Raw genomic sequence first — 18,006 nt, 5'->3', positions numbered from 1 at the left:
AGTGTTGGCCTTCTCCAGGTCCCATCAGCCAGACAATGGCGCTTAGCGGGGCGTAGGGGAAGAACCTTCTCAGTGGGGGGCCCAGCCCTCTGGAATCAGCTCCCCCTCCCGTAAGAGTCTTAAGACTCACCTATGTCACTAGGCTTGGGGCAATTAGGTCTCAGCCCCCCCAGCCAACGAAATGAGATATGATTGTTTTTAAATATTGTAATTTTAGATTGTAATTCTAAATTTAATTAGATTTGCCATTGTAGTGTATTGGTATATGCTGTTAGCCGCCCCAAGTTGTTGAAGAAGGGTGGCATAAAAATCTAATAAATAAATAAATAAATATAATCAAAAAAGAAAATCTTGTAATAGAATCAGAAAAATAATCCCTTTTCTTTCTAACTTAAAAAAAAATCCTCCAGAAAGATGCATTTGAACACTTGTTTTCCCAGACACTTTGGCATCTTAAGAGGGGGACGACAACGACAGGACTCCTCCTGAGCCATTTCCATTTCTTATAAAATGGGTCAGTTCGTCCCCAGGAGACTCCAGGTTACAAAGGCTAAGCTCCTCATCAAGTCACATGTCTCTACAAGATTAAGAAACTGCCTTTCGAATGGCACCAGTTCAATGCCACAGAAAATAGAAACGATCGCCATAAGACCCGGGCACTTCGCAGTAACTCAATACAATTGAAGAGTGGATCCTGATTTCAGCCTCTTTTTTAACAGCTCAGCACAGTAGGATAAGCACATGGGATGGTACACACGCTAAAACGAGCTGAAAGCCCCATTCTTGGAACGCTCTTTCTCGTTCAAACCTCAACCTCCTCTTCCTGGTGGTCATTTTGAACAGTTTCTCCAACCAGAAACACAGAGGACCAATTCACGCTCCTCTCCCCCCACCCCACCCCAAATCCCCTTTTATTTTATTCAGCCCCATTCAACCACTTCCATCGCTTGGGGACCGGCCTCCCCTTCTATCAAAGCACTCCGTTCCCGAGAAACGGCTCGCTCCCACAACCCTCACAGAACCCCAGAACTGGAGTGAGGGAGGTGGGGGCAACCCCAATTCGCCCTCCCGGGCCTCCTCGGTCCCCGGCTCTCTCCCCCCCTTCCAAATCTCACACTCACCATCCTCTACGCGGCTCTCGGTTACCATGGGCAACTGCGGCAAGCGCGTGCGCACTGCATCCCTCTGACGTAGAACGCCCGCCCCGGGTGCTCTCTGGGCGGTGCAAAGGAGGGACTCGGCTCCGGATGCACCGCCCACTGGCTTCTTCTGGGGGGGGGGGAAGAGATCATGTTCCATTCTGCGCATGCGTCTTGAACAAGAGACCAAGCACATTCTTTCTTAGGTTGAAGAGCTTTTGGATTGGTTGCGGAGGGCCACGCGTCCCAACTCTTAAGGGGGGGGGGGCGGAGAGATTACAGTGGTGGTGGGGAGTAGTTCTTACACATGTGCTATCCAGGGAAAGGCGTGTGTGTCTTGCCGAGTGGTGCTTGGCGAGTTACAGGTAGGAGTTTGAACTAAGATTGTGTGGGAATAAAGTGCTGCTTTTCAGCCTGACGATGGAAGAGGGAAGGCAGGGGATGAGAAGCGACGCCAAAGGCTCGCTTCTGGCGTTGGTGGGAAAGCGGCTCTAAGGTTTTCTGATCGTTAGGAATGAAAGAATGGGTATTGGAATGGTGGCAATATCAAGGGGGGATCCAGAAAGAAATATAGCAATTGCATTTACACAGAGTAAGCATATTGCCCCCAACAATCTTGTCTTCGGAGAGGGGCGACATACAAATCTAACTTATAATAATAATAATCTGGGTCCTAGTTTTACCGACTTTGGATGGAAGTCAATCTTGAACCTACTGAGATTCGATCTGCCAAACTGCTGTCAGCGGGTGATCAGCAGAAGTAGCTTGCAATACTGCACTCTAACCACTGCAACACTGAGGCTCTCAGGTAGACAGTAGTTCCCCCAAACTCCAGGTTGACTTTCATAAGCTTTCTGCTTTCAGTACATTTGCCAAAACGATTAACACCCATCTCCGTGGACTGCGGCAACCCATAACTTGGGAACATCAATCAATGTCACTTAGGTTCAGTGAATATAAAAACTGGAGGGGGAGGGAAATATAATAACTGACTTAGGGCCGTAAAAGTAGATTCTAAAAAATAGGTTCATAAAAAAAGAGAAGATGGGACAGTGGTCAAAGAAGTTTAGAATCAAGAGGATTTAATCAGAGTGCTTGTTCTAAACACTATGGAGTGAAATATATAGTAGGAGCCATTTCGAATGGGAAATATGTAAAATCAAGCCAGGTCTTGAGTGGTAAATGATTCATGCTGGTATTGCTTTGAAGTTAAATCTCAAAAAGTATTGTAATGTGAAGGTTTTCAGCACACAAGCAATTGCTGGGCTGCCTGCCTGGCATATATTTCAGCAGATCAAGCAAGCTGCCCTGGGTTTTTTTCCCCTTCTCTGCAATTACCTACATTCTCTGAATACAACAGGTTTATACAGCTGTGATAGCTAATGAATATGTACTATGCAGCGGTACATATTAATGTTAAAAGAAATATAGTTTTACTTATAGCCTGCATTTGTACTGCAAAAATAGCATACACAGGTCCCCAAATCCCTTTTCATCTAAAGGAGAATATTTGTAGTTCAGGGTTGAAATGGGTCCTTGGTGCTCTTTAAATTTGGTTGTTTTCTTGCAGAGGTTTCTGCTAGAACTGATGATGTTATCTAGTTTGGGTAATGAAATCTGTGCAAGAAAACAACCAAACTTAGAAAATACCAAGACCTCTTTCTCATCTGGATATATATCAGATTTCTTTAAATTTCAGCACATTATTGTGTTCTCAGTATGTACCCTGAGTTATGAATGTTAACATGTAGAGAACAAAGCAGTAAATTACTTTCCCCCCTTCATCTATTAAAGTTTAGTTTCAATGAACTATCACTCTTGAATGCTGTGCCAGCATAGCAGTTTGACCATCCACCATTATACCACTTAATGGTGGCTGATCAAACTGCTATACTGGCACAGAATGTCTGATCTTTCAATAAATTATTTTGAGCCCAGCAATAATGAAAATAAGGAAAGTTGTCCAATTGGCTAAAGATGTATAACTTTACCAATAGAAATATTAGAAAATTGAAAACAAGAAACCTGAAAAAGTAAAGAATGAAGCAACATAATTTTTTTTAAAAAAAATAGGTTCATAAAAAAGAAGATGGGACAGTGGGCAAAGAAGTTTAGAATCAAGAGGATTTAATCAGAGTGCTTGTTCTAAACACTTTGGAGTGAAATATATAGTAGGGAGAACCGACAAAAATGCAGGTTGGGTGAGATAAAGAAACTAACTTTATCTATTGGAAAATACTTTTTTTTACTTGATGAACTCAAAAATTAATGTAATGATGTAATGAATTAGTATAAGTGTGTTTCTATATTGAAATAGTGACAGTGGAAAGACTTTCTTCATCTTGGTGGGCAGAGAGATTCAAAAAGCTAAGGATGACAACTCTGCTGATATTTCCATTACATTTTCCATCACTACATGAAAATAATTTTGCCTAAGAATTCATGACAGGCTATGAATTTTATGACATATGTGCACATTTAAATTGGCCCTGGGATGGCATATCAGCAACACCTCACTCTCTATTTTTCATTCTGTCACATTGTTGAAAGGGTTGGAAGTTGCTGTGGGGACACCTCCCAACCATTTAATTTCTATTATTCTAAGTAATTTAACATCACTCATTCTGTATTATTTATTAATGTAATATTCCAATCATCTTTCATGTGTATGCACTTTATTTAAAAAAATAACTCAAAATTATGAATGTGTATGAAATCCCACTAGCCCAATACTGATTGTTTCAAGACCTCATGTTTATTTCTTCCAGGTAGTGCGTGACTTAAAACAGTTTGTTTATTGACTATTCAAAGTTACAGCAGCACTGAAAAAAGTGACTTATGACCATTTTTCACACTTATGACCATTGCAGCATCCCCATGGTCACATGATTTATAGATGCTTGACAACTGACTCACATTTATGACGGTTGCAATTCCATGGGGCCATGTCATAACCTTTTGCAATCTCCTGACAAACAAAGTCAATTGGCAAATCAGATTCACTTAACCCAGTGTTTCCCAACCATGGCCACTTGAAGATATCTGGACTTCAACTTCCAGAATTCCCCAGCCAGCACTTGCTGGCTGGGGAATTCTGGGAGTTGAAGTCCAAATATCTTCAAGTGGCCAAGGTTGGGAAACACTGACTTAACCATGTTACTAATTTAATAACTGCAGTGACTCAGTTAATAAATGTAGTAAGAAAAGTTGTAAAATGGGGCAAAACTCACTTATCAAATTTCTCAACAAGAATTTGGGGATCAGTTGTGGTCATAAGCCGAGGATTACCTGCATTTTGTGTGGGTTTGTTTTTTAAACCCACTTACTGATCTATACACAAATGTCTCGTATGGTTACTGAGTTTACCCTTAAGTCTCAGTAAATCAAGTTTTTCAGATCAGCTTGTCTCTTTATTAAGTTTCTCAGTGTTGGTTTAAGGGTGATGACACAAAATATTATTTTGCAAGGAGGAAGCTGATTAGTTTTTGCAATACGCAAGTGCTAGCTATTTTGCAGCTACTCAGGCAGAGCTAATTTTAAATTTGACAGGGGAGGGGACTGCAAGAGAATCTGTTATTTGACCAAATCCTTGTCTTTGCTTTGGACAAGATGAAAAGCAGGATTGTTTCTCCATCTATTTTCCCCACTCATTGTTAAAAACAATGAGATTATGAAGGAAAATTCCTGCAGGTATTAGTTGGGGGCATGTTTGCTGGTAGTTTGAATAGTCAGGGAATTTTGGTTTAACATAAGGCCGCCCTGAACATTGAGAAGAGAATTAAAGATTTTTCAGCAGCATTAAAATATTGCCCCAGATAACATTCTAAGTGAACGTGTCAGTTATACGAGGAAGAATCAAATCAACAATCTTTTCAGTATAGTTAATCTCATTCGATTTCAAGATTGACTCAGTGTTCCACCCTTCCAAGGTGGGTGAAATGAGGACACAAATTGTTGGGGGCAATATGCTGACTAAATTTTGGTGGTCCACAAAAAAATTATTTGCATTTTTTTAATATTCCACTAAATGCCATTTATCTTTTTAAAAGTTCATATTGGTGGTTCGCAAGATTTAAAATTATTAGTGTAGTGGTCCCTGAGGTCCGATAGGTTAGCAACCTTTGGCTTAGGGCTGTAAAGTAGTATATAAGTGCTATTGTTATTTCAAATCACTATAAAAATGCTATAGAAGTTCTAGAATAGTTATGCTTTCAGGGAAAGAAACCAGTATATGAATAATTCCATATATGACCAGATACAAACTAGTTTCATATTTTCAGCTATGGTTTGAATCATTACATTTTTTAAATTAGATACATGTAACATTTAAATCCATAAATGATGGTTTTTAAACCAGAGTTGTCTAGCTTTCATAAAATTGTAAGCCAAAAGTATACCAATTTCACAATGGTATGAATTCCAACAATGAAAACTAAATAGAAAATTTGCAGACAATTTTTAGAATGGATATATTCAAATATCTTAAATTAAATCAGTTGTTCATTTATCCACCTCAATTTAGCCAGCCTGTTTAGAAACAGTTTGAAGGGACCACAAGTGTTAGAAGCCAAATATTTTTTTTAAATGATCATGCAAGAGTAGGATGATACATGGAGTTATTCAGTGCTCCAGATTTGATTCAGAAGAAATTCTCAATGCATGAGGGATCCTGTTTGTGACTCATTAAATCAGACAATCTGTTTCTATGATTATGTAATTACAGAGTTAAAGAACTGGCAAAGGTTTACATTTATGTATTCTTCCATCTGAAATAGCTCTTCCTAACCAGATCCAAAACATCATACTCCCAATACAGTGGTACCTCATGATACAAACCCCTTGTCTTACGAACAACCCGAGATACGAACCCGGGGTCAGAAATTTTTTGCCTCTTCCTATGAACTTTTTCCTTCTTACGAACCCTCCACCACAGAGAAGCCCCGCCGCCCGGATGTCGTCTTTTGAAACATCTGGGGGACTTCTCGGCGGCCTCCCGAACGCCGAACCCAGAAGTTCGGGTTTGGCGTTCGAGTTCAGGAAGACGCTGAGAAGCACCCCCCCCCTGGCTGTTTTAAAAGGTGACAGCTGGGCGGCGGCGGTTTTTTTGCGGGTTTTTTTCGTTGCACGGATTAATTGATTTTACATTGTTTCCTATGGGAAACAATGTTTCGTCTTACGAACTTTTCGTCTTTCAAACCTCCCCCGGGAACCAATTAGGTTCGTAAGACGAGGTATTACTGTACATAATATTAAATGAGATTGAAGTATGGTATACAGTATAGTGTTTTACATCTAGGGAGTAAATATATTCCCACTCAGTTGTAATGGTGACACTGTTTTTTTCTGTGGCAGAATGAAACCTGTTTCCTTTTACTTTTCCTTGTAATGACGTATATATGTCATCAAATCCATTGCTAAGTCCAGCAAACCTTTTAGGAAAATTACCTATATTATAGATAATATAATATAATATAAAATTACCTATATTACCTATAAGTTTATGCTACCTAATATGTGTTTTATTTCTTAAATAAATAGGAGAACAATTTCTTTCTGAGGAAGAGTATTTATTTTAAGATTGTCTGAAATTCTTGATATTTTACATTCTGACATCTACAAGTAGAAGGACATAGTTGCTCTTGAGTTCAAGCCTGTGTGAAAAGTTATTTCTATAGCCAACAGGGTAAAGTTGTACATTTTGTCAGGCAAGATTCATTGATGAAATTCCAAGAAGGAATTGATGTGTTTAAGTAGATTTTGTGTGTATTTTCAGATCCCTCAAAACATCTTGATCCTGGTCATAAATTAACCACCATTGCTGATAATCTATCTTTGACTAGAATTCTTCTTTGGCACTTAACCAGGTACTGTACATATTCTCACCATCTCACCATCTTCAGCTAGAGTCAAAATAATATACAGGACATAAAAACATAGTCGCTGTGTTCTTATCACATACTGTGCCTAAATCAAATTATGGTTTAAAATGCCAGGTTCCACCCAACACTGAGCCATAGAATACCCAATTGCCATTTAGTCTTAGGTAATGTATTGAGCAAACTTAGTCAATGTATGGTAAGTTCACATTTGTGGAAATCATTGGATCTGGAGAAGGATTTGCTAAACCCCATGATTAGGAGATCTGCAGTTGGTGATGCACACCATATAGCTTTTAGTATTTTAGTTCTCAGTTCCATGTACAAATTAGATATTAATCTAGTATCCAAATATGAGATTGCAGCAAAGAGATCCTTTCTGTTTTGTGATATCCCAACTTATTTTACAGATTTATATATGATATTAAATAAATATGTATCTGTCATTGTTTTAATTTCTTGTTTCTAAAAATAATCAGGGCTTCGTTTCTGCTCTCAATGTCTAGCCCCTCTTTCCATCAGTTTTCAGTCCTGTGGTCAAAGTCCTTTATCTTTATGTTGATTTCTGGAGCTCTGTACCTGTAGTGTTAGTTATCTACTTAAGAGAGTGTGCTGTCCATTAACAAAAGGAGTTGAATATTTACTTAGCAGTCAAGGGCATTTAGTTCTGTTTTGCCCTATACACTTGCTGACTAAGATAAGTCTATTTAAACTGCCTGTAAAAATTTTGCACATTTTACTATGAATATTTAAAAATCTTACATATATTCTGGTTGAAGAAGGGAATGTTTTTGTTCTCCTGATCCTCAGCAGAATGACACACTAAAGAACTCAGAACTTTCACACAAATATAGTATACAGTAATCTATTGTGAATATTAGGAAAAGTTCAGAATATTTTTAAAAAAGTAAGCTGCATTTTGTTTTAAGTGAAATTGCTTTTTTACCACAGTAAAATGAACTTTGGTTTACATATCTTTTCCACATTCTTGACATTGCAGCTGCTTCCAACCGTGTCAAAAACAAAATCAGCATGTTCTGCCCTATCTTTTTTTTTGTATTTTCTTGGTTACATGGCGTATGTTGTGATTAAAATGTTCAATTAGAGTAAAATATGACCTTATTTTTCATCTGAGCATAGCACTCTAAATCCTTCTATTACCTGTTACCATGACTGCTTTGCATGGCAAGTATGTTATTCCCATATACAGTATTTGCTTATTCGTACTTGGTATCTTGACAAACAACACATGTTGCAGCGGTGCTGGTCCAATATAGCAGGGGAGCACCAGACTGAGTAAAGTGTTGTACACCATAAAATAAAGCTACGTTTTGTCAAAGATTTGTCATTGAAGTGTTCATTAGAGAATAAGAGCAGAACAAAAGCTGTTCATTTTATCTGTTTAATCATCTGTGCTTCAAAGACAGTTCTGCTAATAAACAATATAAAGAATTACTGTATTTTTCAGAGTATAAGATGCACCTTTTTCCCTCCTAAAAGAGGGTGGAAATGTCGGTGCATCTTATGCACTGAATGCAGCCATTTTTGCTGTCCTGAAGCCCCTCACATCCCACTTTTTGCAAACAATAGGGCAATTTTTCACAAAAGTGGGGTTGACAGAGGGTCTGGGGAACCTGCCAAGAGCTCCTAGGGACTAGGGGAAGGCAAAAATGGATTAAAATGGCCCATTTTTCACAAAAATTGCATTTTTGTCGTCCCCAATCCCAGGAGTTCTCTGCAGGCTTCCCTGATGCTTTGCCCACCCAACTTTTGAGAATAAACGGAGGTATTTTTGCCAGCACCCAAAAGCCCCCTGCAGGGTTTCCAGACCCTTTGCCCACCCCATTTTTGCAAAAAACAGGCCTACTTTTTCCAAAAAGTGGGACGTGGGGGTAGGACTTCAGGACAGCAAAAATGGCTGCATTAGGTACATAAGATGCACTGACCTTTCCACCCTCTTTTAGGAGGTAAAAAAGAGCATCTTATGCTCTGAAAAATACAGTAATTCTTTATATTGTTTATTACCAGAACTGTCTTTGAAGCACAGATGAATAAACATTTTTTTTTTTTTGCAAAAATTGGTGTGTTTTTGCCTCCTAATTACCCCATCTAGTATGACTGAAAAGGGAATTCTGGGAGTTGAAGTCCACTAGCCTTAAAGCTGTCAAGTTTGAAGACCCATGGGTTAGGGATTAGGACTACAAAGATCTTCAAACTTGGCAAGTTTAACACTTATGGACTTTAACTCCCATTCCTGAGCTAGCATGTTTGGAGGAGGAATTCTGGGAGTTGAAGTCCACAATTCTTAAAGCTGTCAAATTTGAAGTTTGTATAAAAGTGTACAGTACATGGTTATAAATGTATTCATGTTTGTAAAATGTATTCTGCTATACTGATATTTTATTAAATGATATATTACTACATCATTTCGTTCAGAATACATTTTTCCTCGTTTTCCACCTCTAAAATCTAGGTGTGTCTTATACTTCGAAAAATACGGTACATTGTCTCAAACGGCCTTGTGAATGTAATAGAAAAACATCTAGTAAAGCTTTCAATGGTAACTTTTCACCCATCATGGTTTAGAACAGAGGTCCTCAAACATGGCCACTTGAAGACTTGTGGACATCAACTCCCAGAATTCTCCAGCCAGCATAGCTGGCTGGAGAATTCTGGGAGTTGAAGTCCACAAGTCTTCAAGTGGCCAAGTTTGGGGACCCCTGGTTTAGAATATGTGAACTTTTAAATGGCATCCCATGTTACCAAGTATTTTAACCAAAATTCCAGGTTTATATCAAGTGTGCCAGTAAATCAATGAAATAAGAGTGTCTCATGGCTGTAATTCAGGAGTGTTAGGAAAAAGTGCTTATTTAATTCTAAACAGAATAATCTTATTTCTTTATATACTGCATTGTGATGAGCATGTCCCCATACTTTTAATCACAATAATTGAAATGATTTGCCATTGCTTCTATCCCAAGCAGACTTTCCCGCCTTTCTGTTTACTGTGGTTTAAGCCCCGATAGTTTTCCACAGTGTGTCTCCCTCACAAATTGCAACATTCTCTGCTTATTTATGAACCCTGCCTTTGTGAGTTATAAACTGTAGTTTAGCAAGATAAGTTAAATAGTACTTCTTTCACAGCCCAGTAAGCTTGTTGCCGCAGACAGTTTTTAAATAACTTTGCTAGTCTTGAATGCTTTTGCCTGGAGAAAAGTTTAAACATTTTGCATGGGTTTTTTAATTATTAAAAATAGTCTTGAGAAGTTCCTCTGTTTTAAGAACTCCCTTGCATCAGTATTTTAATTATTTTTAGCTTTCTTTTACTTTAAAACAAATAATAAAGGTATTGTTGAAACATCATAAGCAAATCCCCCCCCTCAGTCTATCAGGGGTGTCAAACTCACGGCATAATATTGTTGTCATGTGATGCATTGTTATTTTTTCCTCTTTGCTAAATCGGGGTGGGCGTGGCCAGCAGATGACGCATCTAGGCTACGAGTTTGACACCCCTGATCTATCTCTATCTCTCTGTTAAAAGATATTTGTCTTCATCCTGCTTATGACAAAATAGAGGTGAGTTTTCTTAGAGTTAAATCTTTCAAATTTTGCAGATGCAAAATTGTGACAGACTTCTTTTTTTAATATACCGTATTTTTCAGAGTATAAGACGCACTGGAGTATAAGACGCACCTTAATTTTTGAGGAGGAAAATAGGGAAAAGTATCTGCTTACCAGGTATTCATCTGGCTAGTGTACCTAGTCTGCTCAGCTTCGGCACATAATTTTCTCCCCTGGTTAAGGGCTTAAAAAAAACTATCAATGAAAGAGACAGTAACAATGAAAGAGCTTGCAAGCCAGTAAGACCTGTGAACATCATTAGCACCTGGAAAGAAACAGTCAGGGCAAGTAGAGCAATGGAAAAAAAACCTGCAAAGACTTAGGGCTTGGAAAACATTCTTGGCAGAGAATTAACAATGAAAGAGCTTGGAAGCCGGTAAAAGCTGGGAACATTGTTAGCACCTGGTTAGGGCTGGAAAGAAACATTTGGAGCAAATAGAGAATGGAAGAAAAGAAATCAAAGACAGGGTTTGGAAAACATTCTTTGCAGAAATAACAATGAAAGAGCTTGCAAAACGGTAAAAGCTGGGAAGAGTCTACGGAGAGGGGCGGCATACAAATGTAATAAATAAATAAATAAATAAACAAACAAACATCATTAGCACCTGGTTAGGGCTGGAAAGAAACTTCTTCCAGCAAGTTTAATGGAAAAAACCCTGCAAAAACTTAGGGCTTGGAAAACATTCTTTACAGATTATTAGCAGCTAGTTAGGGCTGGGGGGGGGGGGGCAAGCTACATTCAGAGTATAAGACGCACTCAAATTATCAGCCTCTTTTAGGGAGGAAAAAGGTTCATCTTATACACCGAAAAATACGGCAATCAGTTGTTTCCAATAATGGCATATTTGGGGGATGGAATACCTATACTTCCAGCAATTAAAAGAGGTGTGTTAAATGTTAGTGCATGGGATATAGGACATAACAGTTGATCTTCACTGCATAATGCAGGCACTGGCAGATTTATATGAACAGTTTTCAAGATAATCTGGTCCAAGATATACAGGTCTGAATAAGCAATTCAGAGAAAAGTGGAAATAAATTAGAATTTATTTATTTTTTTATTTATAAAATGTCCTACCTGTAAATGAATACTTCAGCTTCAACCACAATAATGCCCAAGCACACAATAGATTCAAACTTAATGTAAACGGCTTGAAACTCGACTGCAGAAAATTCAACTTCAGCAACAGAGTGATCAATGCCTGGAATGCACTACCTGACTCTCTGATTTCTTCCCAAAACCTTAACCTTAGACTGTCTACAATCGACCTCATCCCGTTCCTAAGAGGTCTGTAAGGGGCGTGCATAAGTGCATCACTGTGCCTACCGTCCCTGTCTGACTGTCCAAATTTATCTGTATCTACTTTGCTTTTGTTTATTTTTTATATCAGTACCTGCTATCGTGTACATGTTTTGACAATAAATAAATAAATAAATAAATAATAAAATAAATTCAGTGAAGTATTTCAGGATTCATTTTGACCTGCATACCAGGTGCTGCTTGCATTAGTTGTTTCTAAATATTTTTCAGGTCCAGCCCACATCCAGCATGTTACAGTAATCTAGAGAAAGGCATGGATCATTGTAGGATATTAGCCCAGTTAGATTAGGGAAAAGGGGAGACTAAATCTGTACCTAAAACATTAACCATTACCACCATTGTCCAAATCTACATACAAATTTGGAGCTCAAAGAGGACATTCTTAGTTTGCTGCATCAGTTCTTAGAATTTTTAAGATTTCAGAGAATGGATGTATTCTGTATTACTGAATGTCTGCTGAGGACACCAACAGGTAAAAGACTGATTATAGGCCTGTTGGTTAATAGCAGTAGCATTACATGGGGCTACCTTTGAAAAGTGTTCGGAAACTTCAGATCGTGCAGAATGCGGCCGTGAGAGCCCACGTTTCTACAACACTCCGTGGTCTGCACTGGCTGCCGATCAGTTTCTGGTCACAATTCAAAGTGTTGGTAATGACCTTTAAAGCCCTACATGGCATTGGACCAGAATACCTCTGGAACCGCCTTCTACCGCACAAATCCCAGCGGCCGATAAGGTCCCACAGAGTTGGCCTTCTCTGGGTCCCGTCGACCAAACAGGGGAAGAGCCTTCTCTGTGGCGGCCCCGGCCCTCTGGAACCAACTCCCCCCGGAGATTAGAACGGCCCCCACCCTCCTTGTCTTTTGCAAGTTATTCAAGACCCACCTGTATCGCCAGGCATGGGGGAACTAAGACATCTCCCCCAGGCTTTTTATATTTCATGTTTGGTATGTATGTGCTGTATGGTTTTTAATTGTTGGGGTTTTTATATATTTTTATTATTAGATTTGTCCCATTGTTACACTGTTTCTTATTACTGTTGTGAGCTGCCCGAGTCTTCGGAGAAGGACGGCATACAAATCCAATAAATAATAATTATTATTATTATATACCGCTTCACGGTGCTTTACAGCCCTCTCTAAGCAGTTTAGGGAAGGTAAGCACATTGCCCCCAACAATCTGGGTCTTCATTTTACTGACCTTGGAAGGATGGAAGAATGAGTCAACCTTGAACCTACTGAGATTTGATCTGCCAAACTGCTGGCAGCCGGTGATCAGCAGAAGTAGCTTGCAGTACTGCACTCTAACCAATGTGGCACTGAGGCTCATATTTATGGTCTGTTTTAACATTGCACTAATTTTGAGGCTGTTGACTATATTCCAAGAGAATGTACATGCAGCATTTCTTAGGAATATGTAACAATTATTTTAGACTTTTCCATTTGAACTAAGAACCCATTATGGAGAAAACAGGTCAATAAAAATCTCCTGCTTTGAGTGGATAGTATTTTTGAATGATGAACATACACCCTATGATCCGGTTAATACCAAAGTTCATAGCTTGAACAAACATCATATAAGCTAGTAATTGGCTTTTCCACACAATTTCCAACCCTTTCAGAAGCTTTATCAATTACAGTATTTCAAATGTCCATTAAATTGAGGTGTTCATGTGAATTATCCATCTTTTGGCTTATCAAACTTATACCTGAAGGGATCTTGTTATCTAGGTGCAAACAAAAAAAATTAAAAACACCCAGTCCCAAAAAACCAGGTTCTTTGAATTTTCCAGAATCTTTGTGCACCAAATTGAAACTAAACTCCTAGGTAATTGATTTTTGTTTTTTATTTTATTGCTTTTTAAATCAGTGACCAAAACACACACACACACCCAACATAACAATACCTATATTATTAAAGAAACATATAGAGTTTTTTTTAATGTAAAAAAAATACGTGGCATGGGACCAGATTATGTACAGGACTGTCTTCTGCCTCATACATCCCAGCCGCCAGTCAGATCCCACAGAGTATGAATCTGTTGTTAACTTTTAATTATGGGGATTTAAATCTGTAATTTTATGTAGATGTCTACATGTTGTAAGCTGCCCTGAGTCTAATGAGAAGGGCAGCGTGGAAATCAATCAAATAAATAAACAAACAAACAAACAAATAATACAACAAAAAAGGAAAGAAGGATATAGATATTATGTTAACAGTAAATAGTTACAATTCAATATAGTTATTTAATACAATTATTATTCAAGTACACATGATTCTAACATACAGTATTAGTATAGTTAGTCAAGTGTTCCCTCGATTTTCGCGGGGGATGCGTTCTGAGACCGCCTGCAAAAGTCGAATTTCCGCGAAGTAGAGATGCGGAAGTAAATACACCATTTTTGGCTATGGACAGTATCACAAGCCATCCCTTAACACTTTAAACCCCTAAATTACCATTTCCCATTCCCTTAACAACCATTTAGTCACCATTATTACAGGTACTCCCCATTGAATAAGACACTTAGTGATCCTGATATTTATAAACATAATTATTTATTAACAATAATTTTTTTTTGTTATTTATTTGCAAAAATTATTAGTTTGGCGATGACATATGATGTCATCGGGTGGAAAAAACCTTGGTATAGGAAAAAAAGCCGTGAAGTATTTTTTAATTAATATTTTTTGAAAAACCGTGGTATAGGCTATTTGCGAAGTTCGAACCCGCGAAAATCGAGGGAACACTGTACTGTATAGTATAAGTATTGTGTTGTTTTTTTAAGCTATTATGTTTTGTAAAAAAAAAAACTATATAGATTTTTATGTAATATGAAATGGTATGTGAAATTGTGACTGAATGCTGGCTGTGCATAGTAAATAGAGCTGGTTCATTTGTTCTGGACAAGTGGCAAAGATTTTTGTGTACTTTGAATAAAATTGTATAGTCAGAAGGCACAGCAGCTGACTTTGCCAGCTGTCTTTTGCTGTTTTCCTCTGTTTGGCTTAGCAAGCAAAATTCTCATCATCTGTCATCTGCACCTCTATAACTGTCTGGTTTGGTGCTGCAACCCAACAGGACCGACACAGACTTCAGAGGATAATCAGAATTGCAGAAAAAACAATTGCTGCCAACCTGCCTTCCATTGAGGACCTGTATACTGCATGAGTCAAAAAGAGGGCGGGGGAAATATTTACTGACCTCTCACATCCTGGACACAAATTATTTCAACTCCTACCCTCAAAACGTCGCTACAGAGCACTGCACACCAAGACAACTAGACACAAGAACAGTTTTTTTCCGAACGCCATCACTCTACTAAACAAATAATTCCCTCAACACTCAGACTTTCTACTAAATCTGCACTTCTATTCTACTAGTTTTTCTCATCATTCCTTTCACCCATTTCCTCCCATGTTGACTGTATGACTGTAACTTGTTGCTTATATCCTAAGATTTTTATTAATATTGCTTCTTCATTGCTTATTTGACTCCTATGACAATCATTAAGTGTTGTACCACATGATTCTTGAGAAATGTATATTTTATTTTATGTATGCTGAGAGCATATGCACCAAGACAAATTCCTTGTGTGTCCAATCACACTTGGCCAATAAAAATTCTATTCTATTCTATCAAAAATCTCTCCACACAAATCTGTGGGGCAAAGGATTGATAAATCAGTGGGACAAAATGCTAACAGGTACATTCTTCCTTTGTGTCTTTAGAAAGTAATTCCCAATTTTTGGTGACAGCTTGGCAAAAAAAAGCAGAGAGCTACAGTGTTGATTTATAACTTGTCCTTTCTTCTGTACTCTCTCTGCAGTGAACAATGGCAAGTATTGCCAAGTTTAATATTGATGCCCCTCGCTGGGACCAGAATACTTTTTGGGGGCGTGTAAAGCACTTTTTCAACATCACAGATCCACGGACGCTGCTGGTGTCAGAGCAAACATTGGATTCAGCAAAGACAATCGTAGAGAACTGCAGGTAACGAACCGGGAGATTGCTGAATAATATCGATAAAATTTGATAAAACAATAAGCCATTGTAAAAATCTAACAGTTGCCTCTGTTCATATGTATCAATAAAACTAATCAATACTAATCAGACATGTGATGACAGTCGCAAAGACAAATAATAATAATAATAATAATAATAATAATAATAATAATAATAATTTATTGGATTTGTATGCCACCCCTCTCCGCAGACTCGGGGCGGCTAACAACAATAATAAACACAACATGTACAATCCAATAATAAAAACAACTAAAACCCCTATTATAAAACCAAACATACACACAAACATACCATGCATAACTTGTAATGGCCTAGGGGGAAGAGCTATCTCAACTCCCCCATGCCTGGCGGTATAAATGAGTCTTGAGTAGTTTACGAAAGACAGGGAGGGTGGGGGCAGTTCTAATCTCCGGGGGTAGTTGGTTCCAGAGGGCCGGCGCCGCCACAGAGAAGGCTCTTCCCCTGGGGCCCGCCAAACGACATTGTTTAGTCGACGGGACCCGGAGAAGGCCAACTCTGTGGGACCTTATCGGTTGCTGGGATTCGTGTGGTAGCAGGAGTCCAATACTATGAAAGAGACACTACCAACAATATCAGACTAGAAAACCAGATTTGGCAAATACACATTAGTGACAAAATTTATTTATTTTATTTATTTATTTATTAGATTTGTATGCCGCTCCTCTCGGCAGACATGGGGCAGCTCACAACAATAATAAAATAATGTACAAAGAACAAATCTAATATTTAAAAAATATCTAAAACCCATTATTTAAAAAACATACAACACAAGCATACCATACATAAAACTATATGGGCCTGGGGGAGATGTCTCAATTCCCCCATGCCTGACGGCAGAGGTGGGTTTTAAAGGGTTTGTGAAAGACAAGGAGGGTGGTGGCAATCCTAATCTCTGGGGGGGAGCTGGTTCCAGAGGGTCGGAGCCGCCACAGAGAAGGCTCTTCCCCTGGATCAAAATGTAACAAAATGAACAGCATATATCCAGAAAAGATGTTTGCCTTGTGTGACACGTCATAAATTTAGTCCAAAAAAACCCTACAGTACTTTTTTTTTAAAGGAAAATACTTGAGGTAAAAACAGTAATTAGAACAAATTCCAATGTTTATAAATAATTTGATGCAATCAATCAAGTACAATGAAACAGAATTTGGAATAATGTTTTTATTGATTTTTATTTATTTATTTATTAGATTTGTATGCCGCCCCTCTCCGTAGATTCGGAGCGGCTCACAGCATACAATAAAACAATTCATAACAAATCTAATAAATTTTAGAAACATTAAAAAACCCCATTATTAAAGCATACAAATCTAAATAATAAATAAATAAATAAATAAGCCCCGGGGGGGTGGGAATGCCTCAATTCCTCCATGCCTGACGGCAGAGGTGAGTTTTAAGGAGTTTATGGAACGCAAGGAAGCAGTTCAAATCTCCGGGGGGAGCTGGTTCAAGAGAGTCGGTGCCGCCACAGAGAAGGCCCTTCCCCAGGGACCCGCCAGACGACATTGTTTAGTCGACGGGACTTGGAGAAGGCGAACTCTGTGGGACCTAATCAGTCGCTGGGATTCGTGGGGCAGAATGCTTTTTGTCATTTTCAACTTTATTTTAATTTATTTTAAAAGTGTTTTTGTTATCTTTCCCCCTTTTTCATTTTCTTCCCATGATTATGTGCATTTTTGTTTGTGGAGCATTAACAAATAGTAATGATATCGCCTCTGAGTGAGATCAAATAAGTCTAATATAAATAGATAAATAAATAAAAATATTAATTAAAAATAAAACGATTCATTATTGCTAAAGTCATTATTGCCATTGGGTGGTGATAATTCTTAAATAATACTCAAACCTCTTCTGAGAACAGACGCTTTCACAAAAGGAAAGCTTTCGTTACGAAAGGATTTCCCTGCCTAGGTCTTACTACTAGAAAATTAAATCTACACGTATTGAAATCCCACACTCTTGTGAAGTGAAATGCAAGGCAGAATAGTGCATAATAATAATATA

At 38.3% G+C, this 18,006-nt stretch overlaps 2 protein-coding genes across 4 annotated transcripts in view; one reads left to right on the top strand and one right to left on the bottom strand.

The window, feature by feature from the left end:
* The window catches only part of ARL3 (ARF like GTPase 3), a 39,140-nt gene extending 37,882 nt beyond the window's left edge, over positions 1-1,258 (bottom strand). The window contains exon 1 of the mRNA XM_070752828.1: positions 1,122-1,258. Coding sequence (XP_070608929.1) covers positions 1,122-1,124 — 3 coding nt within the window. The 5' untranslated portion in view covers positions 1,125-1,258. The remainder of the gene's footprint in view (positions 1-1,121) is intronic.
* Positions 1,259-1,397: 139 nt separating this feature from the next.
* Positions 1,398-18,006, top strand: part of SFXN2 (sideroflexin 2) — a 50,317-nt gene continuing 33,708 nt past the window's right edge. The window contains exons 1-3 of one of the 3 annotated variants that reach the window (XM_070752825.1): positions 1,418-1,504; positions 6,913-7,003; positions 15,785-15,948. In XM_070752825.1, the coding sequence (XP_070608926.1) occupies positions 15,791-15,948 (158 nt within the window). In that variant the 5' untranslated portion in view covers positions 1,418-1,504; positions 6,913-7,003; positions 15,785-15,790. Of the gene's footprint in view, positions 1,505-6,912; positions 7,004-15,784; positions 15,949-18,006 lie in introns of those variants that run through there. The other 2 variants (XM_070752826.1, XM_070752827.1) reach the window with 2 other exon arrangements.

The sequence above is a fragment of the Erythrolamprus reginae genome, chromosome 5 (assembly GCF_031021105.1).
Source record: "Erythrolamprus reginae isolate rEryReg1 chromosome 5, rEryReg1.hap1, whole genome shotgun sequence".
NCBI classification, from domain to species: domain Eukaryota; kingdom Metazoa; phylum Chordata; class Lepidosauria; order Squamata; family Dipsadidae; genus Erythrolamprus; species Erythrolamprus reginae.
Note: the sequence above shows the minus strand (reverse complement) of the source record. Positions and strands in the feature narration are given on the sequence as shown.